The sequence below is a fragment of the Parasteatoda tepidariorum genome, chromosome 3 (genome assembly GCF_043381705.1).
Source record: "Parasteatoda tepidariorum isolate YZ-2023 chromosome 3, CAS_Ptep_4.0, whole genome shotgun sequence".
In the NCBI taxonomy this organism is placed as follows: domain Eukaryota; kingdom Metazoa; phylum Arthropoda; class Arachnida; order Araneae; family Theridiidae; genus Parasteatoda; species Parasteatoda tepidariorum.
Window position 1 is genome coordinate 2482053 of NC_092206.1, and position 12201 is coordinate 2494253.

Here is a 12201-nt window from a genome sequence, read left to right on the forward strand (position 1 = left end):
ATATACACTGAGTGGCCAAATTATTATGACCACCTCTTCAGTCGTCTGCTTCCATACCCTATACAGCGCGATGTGCGTCGAACAGTACGTTCAGAGACGTTCACAGTTGCTCCTTGATTAAGATCACTTGCAATTTGTCGCACTGTTGCTCTCCTGTTGCGCTGCACAACCCTGGCCAGCCTTCTCTCTGATCGAGCATTCAGTACCCTGTGACGACCACAAGTCTGACGTTGAGACCCGGTTTTTTGCTTGATTATCCATTCTTTGTGCACATTAACAACTGCTGCTCTAGAACACTCCACAAGTGCAGCCGTTTTGCTGATACTCGTTCCGACACATCTCGCACCCACAATATTCCGCATTGAAATTCAGTTAAATCACTTTTCTTTCCCATATCTGAACAAGCTACACAGTATAACTGATGACTCACTTGTCCAGCATTCCCGTGCTATAGTTATCTTGCCCTCTAGCGGCAGCGCTGTGACGCAATAACTCATTTGCATAAAACTCTGAGGTGGTCATAATAATTTGGCCACTCAGTGTATATAATGAGAGGGTCAATGCGTGAAGGCATGCACAGAAAAAGAATTATTATTATTTTTTTTGCGAATGAAATGATCTATGAATGTTATAAAATTTGTTAATTTAGCAATATTTCTTATTTTTTGCTAGAAATATAAAATTTACAGCATTCTAAAGATAAAATGTTTTGAAAATACAAAATGTATGAGCATTTGCTTACATCTTACTACAGAGCCATTGAACAGCGAATCCACATATCGGAGGAATGAAAAATAACTTGTTTCATTATGAAAACACATTCTGTCAATTGTTGATTCACTTATATTGGTCATTTTGGATAACATTGCATGCTAGGATAGTCAAAATATTTTATTTAAAAAAGAAGTGATTTACCTGAACGGTTGCTTTAGAAATCCAGGATGCAGAAATGAATATCTTTTCCTTGAAATTCATTTGAGTGCCGCACAATGCAACGAAAGTGGTGACAATCCGGATTGAAATGCCCAGGAACAAGATCCCCAGACCTAGACCTTTTTAACAACATTATTTTGTATTTAGAAACATTGTTCATTGCTTTTTCCTTTTAGAATACATATGCAAAAGCAATATATAATCTTTTGTCAATCAGGAGCTTAAAAGTTTTATTTTGTTGCGGAAAGACTATAAAGCGTAGCAACTTCAAATTAAGAAATAGTGATGAAAAAAAAATACAGAGGAAAGAATAAGGCTCGTACGCACCTAGATAAAATGAATCGCTGCTATCAATTTTGTTATAAAAAACGGAAAATTTCGTAATATTAAATTCCACTGTCGATATTTCATATCTGCTATCTTCAGATCTACATATATTTACTTAGAGAAAAAATAAAATATTCTGGTGGCAACAAACAATATAATAAAAATCTTAATAATATGACTACCACTTTTTAATTTTTTCCAGGTTGTCTATCAATGGAAAACTATCAAATTTTTTGACTTGGGATGTTCATAATACTCGTGACAATTGATTATTATATTTTCTGCTATTAAACAAATGTTTCGAGTTTCTCAACTATTAAGAAAAGAACTTAAAATACTAATAAAAATAACATCCGAATGGAAAAAATGCGCTAAGCAGCAGAGAAACCAAGAGGAATAAAACAAATGAGACGAAGAAAAATTAGTAAAAATTGAAAAAATATGACAATCAAGGCTGCCGTCATCAGGGGACCAGTCCTCAGGGAGTGCAGGACTGGTACCCCCTGATGACGTCAGTCTTGATTGTCATATTTTTTCAATTTTTACTAATTTTTCTTCGTCTTATTCGAGTTTCTCCACTTAATCAGTAATTCTCAATATTTTTGAGATTAGTACAAATTAGGTAACCGGTTTCCTTAAATTGTACTACTTGCAGATTTCCCGAACGCAACTCATTTTCAGGAAATACTGCCACAAATATTATTACAAGAAACAAATTATGCAAGTAGCTGAGCATTTTGTTATTAAATTATTTGGAAAGTTAATGAATTGTCAATGAACTGTTGTCTATAAACTATTAAAATCGTATTTTTTTGGCATTTTGAGAATAAAAAAATTTGTCAATAAAAACATTCAGAGAATCCGGGTGTCGTGCTTATTAATAGGCATTAATCTAAATATTTCTTCGAAGATTGCATAGATGAAATCTTATTCTTTGAAGATAATAGGATTCTCAATGACTTTAAAGTTTAAAAAAAAATACTGATTAATCACAAGAAATAAAACACTGATACGAATTTAGTACATAATTTTAAGTGAACAGTTTTTTAAAATTTTAAAGAGTTGAATATATTGTCTCTTTTGCAACGAAAAAGTTTGCAGTATTTTATAATTAGCCTGATACTTGTTAATCTTCAACCAACATCGCCTTTAGGCTAATTGGAATGAAAAAAATTATCATTCCTTGCTCTATTAGCCTATTTTATTTCTATCAGTAGGCTTAGAGCAGTGAAGACTTATTTTATTGTATAATCGGCGCGTGCATGGACCACACTGCTGACGTAAAATATCCTCAGTGGTAGACAGATCATGGGTTAGAGTCCCCTTGCCGTCAAGCTAACCGAGGGAGGTTTTCATGGCCTTCCTCTTCATGCAACGCTTTAGTTCCTTCAAAAAGTCCTCCACGAAGGCAAATTTCTCCCAATACTTGATCCAGGAGTTCTCTTGTCTTCTGGATTGGGTCTTAAATGACAAGGCTACGGAGTTGAACATTAGCAGTTGTAAACTCAAAAAATTGGATCGACTGTTGAACGACGGTTATAAAATCAGTGTCCGGAACATTTTAAATTCCTACTCGAATTATTTTCGAATTATACTAAAAGTATATAGGGTAATTGTTATGAGCCTAAAAAATGTCAGGCAGATTAGGAAATATCAAAGACTTTTTTAATTAAATAGGCAGACAAACCCCGGTGATATTTGCTAAAATACTGATAATTCAATGCAGATACTTACCTAAATTTAGTCTGTCTAGTGAGATTTGAATTCCAATCAAAGCAAAAAGAAAAATTTCCAGTATTTTCCACAGCATTCCAATTATACTGATGAGAGAGTTCTGAAAATATATATATTTTTTAAAAAGCATCAGAAAAAAAAACAATGAAAAGTATCACACAAAAATTGCGATTCAATTTGCCATCTCAAAAATTTAAGCATGAGCAAAAGGCAGAAACAAATAATTTGCTAAAAAAAAGCACTTATTCTATCATAATTTTGATAAATAAAAAGACTAGAGGTGAAATGTTTGGCAGTTTAAAAATAATCTTACATAAATATGGTTCCCCCATTATTCTTGATATCATTTTCTGTTGAATTAATTAGCTTCTGTGGGAGGGTGCTACAGTGTTCTATTTAATTAGCTGGTTAAAGTGATCTCAATTGGATTTAGGCAGACCAGTCTAATACTTGAATATTTTATTGAGAAAACCAATTTTTTGTCGACCACCACAAATTAAAGTTAAAATATTTGATGGTATTCCATCGATGGATCAACATAATCTTGATGGTAAACATCAATAATTCCATCATGAACTACTATATTTTTGATGGTAACCAACATAATTAACCATCACTCTAATGTAGAAATTCGGACTGATTTATGAGGGTCCAACATATGAATAGCAACTTGTTTTGATGGTTTGTTCATGTTGAATCATCAGAAATTTCCATCAAAGTTTCTCAGAAATCAAATGTGTGAACGATCATGAACCACCATCATCCCAATGCAGGAATTCAAACTGATATATGATGGGCCAGCATAAAAAAATTGTTTGGATGGTATATTCCTGAGAACCAACAAGAATTCCCTCTAAACCATCATGGAAATGTATAGTTGGAACCATCACATGGAATGTTGGTTCATGAGAACCAAACTTCAGTTGATGGTTAACCATCGTAGTATTAAAGTAGCATTTTCCGTAATGGAATGATGGAAGTTTGCTGGCATATCAAAAACCATGAACACCTAATGGAAAATGTTGAATGATGGTGACCAACAAGTGATGCTGGACCATCATGAAACCACCAGATGGGACCATCAAGAATTTTGACTCGAATTATGTATCGAGGCATTGCTAGTTGAAATATACAGTCTCCCAGGACTGTCTCAGATGTTGTCTTCCATGTAGGAAACATCCTTGCTGAAAAATGGACTCTTTTTCGAAGGCCAATATGAGTTTCATTTAAATTCCATTTTTTTCCCCTCATCATTAACCATCCGACGCATGTTTCCTTTTTTTTGTTGCCTCGTTTATAATGTGGTTAAGATGTGAGAAGAATATATTTGGCATTTTCCATTTGGCGAATTGACATATTTCTGAGCCGTGGTGGCTCATGTTATCTCATGTATACAACCTAGCATAGTAACAAATTCTGAATCACTGTAACTATTTACTGCAGTCTTGTACATATCAAAATAAATACCGCTGACTGGGCCCGTTCTTTGCCTGGGGTGGAGCTGGACTAGGGGTCAAGTCCTGAGCTTTATGGTTAAGGGTTTTGTATAACCTAGGTACATGCTCAGGGCTTGGAGGAAAGAAAAGTCTCCTTGTCGTCGTGGGAGGCTTTCGTAGTTTTCCGTTCCATGTAACGCAAATGCGGATTAGTTCCATCAAAAAGATTTCCAAGAAGGCAAACTTCTCCCGATACTTGATCCAGAAGTTCCCTTGTCTTCTGGATCTGGTTCAAAATGACAAGGCTACGGCATTGAACACGGTACCGTGAACCCAAAAGTTGGGTCAATTGTTCGACGACGGTTATAAAATAAAATAAAATTGACATGTTTTGCCTTGATATTAATTTCCAAACTTGCCTATCTGTCTGAACACTTGTAGCAAGTCCAAATCAAGGTTTTTTTTTCCTTCAACGCTTGATAAATACCTCGAATTGATCTACTTGAAATTGTGGAAATTTTCTGCGAAATAATAAGCTTCTCTGTTTCTGTTTTCACTAAGAATTAGCTTTGTAGGAGTCATCTAAAATAAATTAAAAATCACAACTTAAATGAAAGAATATTTCTAGATAACATCTCGGTTATAATTTAAAAACTTTCCAGTAAATGAATTTTGCTGTGTACTTAAATGTTTGAGAGAGTTTAAATTTTTCCATATAATTCAATAAAAAAAAAACTTTTTAATTTAACCTTCGATCACTTCTTGCATAAGTTTTGAGTCGCCTTGCTTTTGACAGCTCGTCAGATACACCCAATTCAACAAGAAAATGTTTGTCAAAAAACTTTGCAAAAACTATAGACATACAGTCAAACCCCGTTATAGTGAACATACCCGGATATAGTGAACGAAATGGTCGCTCCTGTGCTTAATGTTATTTTTTGTGGATAGAGTGACCAATGGCGGACCGTATAATCTATTTAAAGAAGGTATAAACAAAAGATGAATGAATTAAAAATGTAAAGTTGTCCAAGAATGAATAATTCAAGATCAACAATAGATCTGTTATAATCGTTCCTGAATTATGATTGGATCAAATTAAGATCTATCTCTCTCCCACCCACGCTCTGAACTAAATTCACATAACAAAGTAACACAATCGATATTTGTTCAAATGAAATTCGATATTACAACTGTTTAAACGCGACGTTTCCAGAAATACTTCATTTTACACAAAGTTTTTACATCAAATTTACCAACATTTTAGGGTTGTCTTTACCATATGGAAAGTACTCTTATTAAGTTTCTCGTGTATTATTTGCTTGTAAAATAATAATGAGCAAATCTTTCTGCTTCGTCGGAAGATTATCTTTAACTCTTAGCGTAGAGGTGAAAATGTTAAAAGGAAAAGAAAAGAAAAAAGAATTATTATGCAGGGAAAATTTTGACGTTTACGGAAAAAAACGTTTAAATTTCGATAACTACACTTCATTGCTTTTTTTTTTGCACGAATAATACTCTCACCACAAATTTTTTTTAATTGCATTGGAATGAGACACTTTATTAACATTTTTAATTTATTAGGAGGAGGGTCAGATGAGATGCATATTACCGGTGCAAACCTGTTTCAGCAGCTCTCTGATAATTAAGATTTTGAATAGTTATGGCTAGGGAGTGTATAATTGTTGAACTCACGAATGAAGTAATGTCTTTTCGCCACCTGAGAGATGCAATGAAAGTGAAAGTCACGCACCCTAGCACTCCAGCACCCGCCACATCTAATCTTTTGCTCAAGAATATGAAATTCAGACCTCCCAGGCATAGGAGAAGAGCTCGCTCATATGAAACCTGATTTTAAAGAAATTACATTATTAAACAAAAATGATGATGAAGTTCTTATACAGTAGTTGGGGTTATAGTCCAATCATTATAGCAATAAAAAAGAGTATTTCCTCAGAAAAATCAATATCTAAGATATTTTTTGCGAAAGCTTTGTCATGTTTTTATTAAATGACACCTTAAAACTTCTCCATTCTCTTCTGTACACTTTCCTTTTTTTTTTGTTTGTTTGAGGTAGGAGATTTGAAAATTTGTGGAAGAGATTATAATTTTCTTTAGATGGACAATTGAGGCATTGCTTCAAATGTGTATCTTTTCCAGCTGAATGGAATGAAGCAATCGAACGAATAGTTTAGAAGTTATAAGGGCCTCCCTCGATTCAAATGGAAAAATAAATTGGTAACAATGTCTCACTTGTTTGTCTAGAAAAAATTCAATTCTCCAACTCGAATCACCTCCTAATCTTTAAAAAGAGAGGGGGCATACAGTAGAAAGAAGGGGAGTTTTCAGATAGCATGGCAAAGTTCTGGTGAAAAAAATATCTTGGATATTAATTTTTCTAAAGAAAGAAAAAAAATCATTCCTTAAGAATCACCTTAGATGATGTTATCCACCCCATCAGCAGACCAAACGCTCCACCCAACAATACTCCGATCAATGGTTCAAGAGCTCTCTTCAGCAAGAACATACTGGTCATTTCTAAAATCATATTTTGCATCATTCAAACACACACTCTACAAAAAATCCAGTTCACAAAAGATTGCAATAATCAAAAATAAGTAATATAAAAAAGAAGAAAAAAATTCCTTCTTAGGTCAACAATTTTGTTTTATTAAATAATTTTTTCTCCCCATATGAATGAATTAATAGTTGAACATCAAGTGTTAAAAGAAATGTATTTGAATAAAAAGTATTTTACTATCGTCATATGCTGAGCTGGATTACCCATTAGGGGCCCCCTTTAAAAAATATTTTTGAAAATAAATTTTAAAAAAATGAAGAAAAACAATGATTTTAAAAAAAAATCAATTTCAAATATATATATTAATAAAATACGATAATTTTTTTTAGTTCTAATTTAACAAAATAAATTATTTTAAACATGCTTTCTTAAATGAGAAGATATATAAATACCTTTACAAGGGGTGATCAAATGAAAAGGTACGAAACGACGTAAAAACGTAACAATTAAATATTTGCATATTCCGCTATGGGAGAACGTAGCGAGACATCTCGGGATGCGATTGGAGTCTCTGAGTGGGATCGGAGCATGCGCGGGTGCCCACATGAGCAGGAGAGAGCATAGGCTCTTATCAAAAGCGGCGTCCAAATGATGCGGCACCGGATGGCGTTCGCGTTGCAAAATTCGACGATTGAGGGGCTGCGAGGTGTTATCCGATTTCCTCGAGCACAGAAAAACCATTACCTCCGATGTGTACTGTGAGACACTCTGACGCCTACGCAGGTCCATCAAGAACAAAAGACCGGGGCTGCTCACGTAGGGTGTGGTTCTGCTCCACGATAACGCGCGTCCATACGTCTCCAGACTCACACATATGGAACTGGCCAAGTTCAAGTGGGAGACGTTGGACCATCCGCCCTACAATCCGGACTAGTCGCCCTGCGATTTCCACGTGTTTGGTCCGCTGAAGAAATACCTGAAAGGGAAGCTCTTCAACTCGGACGACATACTCAAGGACGCTGTGAAGGACTGGGTCTCGTCAAGACCCCAGGAATTCTGGGAACAAGGAATCCTGCGGCTTGTTCATCAGTGGGATCGCTGTGCACAGGCCTATGGTGTATATTTTGAATAAAGTCTACATTTGTACCCACCGTGTCGTTTCGCACCTTTTCATTTGATCACCCCTTGTATATTTGAAGAAATAATCTAAGCATGCCGGTCATAAGCTGAGAATAATTTGGGTGTAGCTAATTACCTTTAATAGTAAACTTCGACACCTTTTTTCTAATTGTAATAACAATTTGTTTTTCAGTCAGCCACGTTTTAACGGTCAGAGTAACATGCTTATTGGTGTAGAAAAAATAATATTTTATTTTTTACGTAAGCTTAAGAAACAATTTTTTGAAATTGCCTTGAGAAGTTAAAATGCTTATCGAGAGGAAAAATCCCGCCAGGGCAACAGTGTTGTCAAGAGAAACAGCGGCCAGCATCAGAGTAGATATTCCTTTTTCTGTACCAAATCGCTTTTCGTCTAAATCAATCATCCCGGGCACCAATACTGCTGCAGATACAGCACATATGATGAACCTACAATTGAAGATTTCATTTATAATCGTCAGAAATAAAATTTACAGAAATTTCCTACTAATTATTACACTTTCTAAACAGATTTCAGTTACCCTCTTGTCTTTTTTTTTCCTCGAAGATTATGTACTTTCACTTTCGATATTTCATTCTCGTATCGGCAGTTGACAAATTGTTTCAGAGGTGTGTAATTTTGATATCATGTAACGATGCAAATGTGGATAGCCACTCTCCATCAACCTATAGATATTTTCGCGGTAGACAAGGCATCGAGATGAATCCATCTACAGTATCCGGGACAGCGTTGAACCCCTGTCCAGGAGGTCGAGAATTGAAGGTTCTCTGGTTCAGGTCAAAATTACGATCGTGTGTGTGTGCATTCATGGCCATAGATGGCGCCACTGAAAAACCTCCCTCTTCCTTAAATTTGCTTGATTCACCACGCAGGGTTGCTTATTGGTTAGTCCCGGCAAGTAGCATGGGAAACAATAACAACATGTTCAGTAAAATGAAACATAACCCAACTTACGAGGTTTGTAGCAGAATGATATGCTAATCGAACATTTGAGATCATTCATCACGTGATTTATTATAGTACAAATGATCGCCGATAGGAGAGTTTGTCCATGAATCCATAATAAAGGGGATGGTGTGCTTCAGCAAAGGAGCCCCCCCCCCACTCATATAGAACATCTAATGACACCTAAAGGAATGAATTGATGAATTTTTTTGTCTTATTTTTAATTTCCCGAGAGTATAATTTCAGTGTATGTTCTTCATACCATTCAACCCTGGGGGTGTCATACTGTTTTATAATGTGTCTACCACAACAAAAATTCAATTCCAGTGCATTGGTATATAAGACATGTTAACTTGATTCTATGACGGAGTACCTTTTCATAGATGAATGTTGACATTGTCAATATGACTAACCACACATTGGTGACCCGGACGTGATGTAAACACGCCTACCGCGACAGAAACTCCCACTTCGATTTGAACACGCCTACTTCGATGGATTGTCCACATTTAACAGTTGACTTGCTACTTGTGACAGCGACATTATTCACCTCCTCGCGCTGTTGCTACTCAGTCTCGATCACACACAACGTCGGCCTGCATACACTCGACTGCTAATGGCAACACAGGAGCAATCACGACCGTGAACTTAATACAGCTCTCATGATTAGCACTCAAAAGTACGGTGATCTTAATACAGCCCTCCCGGCCTCTCACTAAACAGCAATGAGCCAACTAGAGGCACCCGCTCATCGAATTCTATCACAGATATAATTCTGGTGGGGGAGTGTGTCTACCACTACAAAAATACAATTTCAATTCACGAGTATATAAGGCATGCTAACTCGATTCTGTAAAGGGGTACCTCTTCATAGATAAATAAACTCCACAGTTATGTGAAACTCACCCTAACATGAGTGACCAAGTCCATGGCAAACCTAAAAAGAGTTTGGAAAAGACAGCCACTCCTATTGTTTCACTCAGGCAGGGAATGAGAGAGAGCTTCAAGGTGGCGAGTTTTAATTTTGACAATTTGTCTGGGTCGAGACCGAGGCCAGCTTTCAGCAGTATGGCAGTGAGAGCACAATCTCTGTGGAACAGACATATACAGGTATTCAGTAAAAACATTTATGTCTAAGTGATAAATGCTTCATATTTAACCAATTTTTTTGAAAGAAATATTATCTTATTAATTTTTTTGTAAAAAAAAATGCAAAAAATAAATATATATATTTTTTATTTTATTAATAAATACAAGGCACTAAAACAAAATACCATACACAAGTTGAAATTTTTTTTACGTGTGAAAAATATTTAATTGACCACCAGTTGACTATCCCAAATGATCTCGGGCAAATGAAAAAAGTTAAATATTAGTCTTTGTACATGTTCATCATCTGCATTACTTCACGAACGCCATTTTTTTTGTTACTCTATCTAAATTCAACAACCATCGTATATACAAAACATTATTATTTTTCGATTTGCTTCCCGGCCGAATAAATACGTGATAAAACGCATTGCCCGAGATATTATACCCGAGTTAACTCGGGATAATCAGGGAAGTTAGGTGAAAGAATGTTTTCTTGGTTCGTCTGGATCCACTCTCTGTGTAGTGGACTGGTGCACGTTAAATATGTCGGGTCACAAAGCGCTCCATAACCCTGGGGATATTGAGATGGGTCGTTCTCTAATTCAGGTCAAAATTACGATTTGTGGATGGATGGATCCGCCCTGTAAAACTGATGTGACGTATGGGTGGGGCAGAAGTAAAATTCTTGACCATAGATGGCGCCACTGAAAAACAAGAAAACTCTCAGTACCGCCTTAATGGCTGAAGACAACAACGTTTTCTTCAAATTTAAAAATTAGGAAACTCGTGCCGATTTTGTTTGTCTTCGGAATTTTCTTTATCGACCAAACTCACAGTGCTTTTTCAGCAAAAGCTGATTTTATTCTGAATAATTATAATTTTATTCTTAGTTTATTATTAATAGATTTTCATTCTGAACACAGCCTGAAATGCGCGTTCACGAAATGCATGTTTATTAAAATGGACACAACTCCAAACGCTTCGTAACAAAAATGGAAAAATTGCTTAAAATATACGTATTTATAAAAACGGACACTGCTCAAAATGCCACCTGTACTCAAAGTCAATTAAATTCACATAGCTCAAAAAGCATGTTTTTAAAGATGGACACAGTTCATATGCGTGTTTACGAAAATAGACACCATTCAAAATGCATGTTTACGAAAAAGGACGCGAGTCAAAGTGTGCATTAACAAAAATGTAAACTTGCTTAAAATATGTGTCACTCAAAAATAGGAGCCTATTCTCAAGACTCGTCATACATGAAAAGGGAAACAAAAAGATTTGAAACCGAAAACGTACCTTGCTTTCACTCTCGGCCACCGCGGCTTTTCTAGTTTTGTTTTCCTCCTTTAGTTTCCATTTTTGATTAACAACTTTACGTTTTCTGTTTTAAATCCCTTTTGTTTTGTTCATTCACTCTTGAGAATGGGCGCCTATCTTTTTAACGCACAAAACATGTCAACTTTTATCACATCTTTCATATCTTAAATCAAATGAAATCATTTCTTTTCCCGATTTAGTTTCTTGGTATTTCATTGGTTGCGACGAATTTAGTTAAAATAAGTTACCTAATAATCGAGGACCACCACACGGAAACATATTTCTCAAATGAGAGAAGCGAGTGAAACATTATTCCAACAATTAATATCCCTAAAAGAGAAAAGAATACATTTATTATTTGTAGAAAGTACATATATATGTACTTGATATATATATATAAAACATAAAAAGCTTCAATTGATCTTTTTATGTTATCCTAATTGAAATACTTTCTCACACTTTTAAAAGCCACATCCTGTTCTTAAATCTATTTTTGGCTCATGTATGCATTTAATTAAAAGCAGGACATTTTCCTCTTTGCTCTGTGTGGGAAACGCTCGATCTGTTTTTGCTTTGCAAGATTTTCCCTAACATATAACCGAGGAGCGCAACTTTTCGTGTTCACTTTTACACACTTTCATGACTGCTCTGACTAATATTAAATAAATAAATTTTGTACCCTCCTTCCCCCCTAAGACCTGTTTTAATCCTTCCACTCGGCAACGACGTTATAT

The 12201-nt window shown here is 35.5% G+C and overlaps 1 protein-coding gene across 1 annotated transcript in view; it reads right to left on the reverse strand.

Annotated features, from left to right (window-relative positions):
- Nucleotides 1-12201, reverse strand: part of LOC107454503 (sodium/hydrogen exchanger 9B1-like) — a 24290-nt gene that overhangs the window by 4385 nt on the left and 7704 nt on the right. Inside the window, exons 3-9 of the mRNA XM_043053252.2 lie at nt 11716-11797; nt 9959-10141; nt 8360-8535; nt 6862-6965; nt 6123-6275; nt 2995-3094; nt 916-1052 (exon numbers count right to left, since the gene is read on the reverse strand). Of these exons, the coding sequence (XP_042909186.1) occupies nt 916-1052; nt 2995-3094; nt 6123-6275; nt 6862-6965; nt 8360-8535; nt 9959-10141; nt 11716-11797 (935 nt within the window). The remainder of the gene's footprint in view (nt 1-915; nt 1053-2994; nt 3095-6122; nt 6276-6861; nt 6966-8359; nt 8536-9958; nt 10142-11715; nt 11798-12201) is intronic.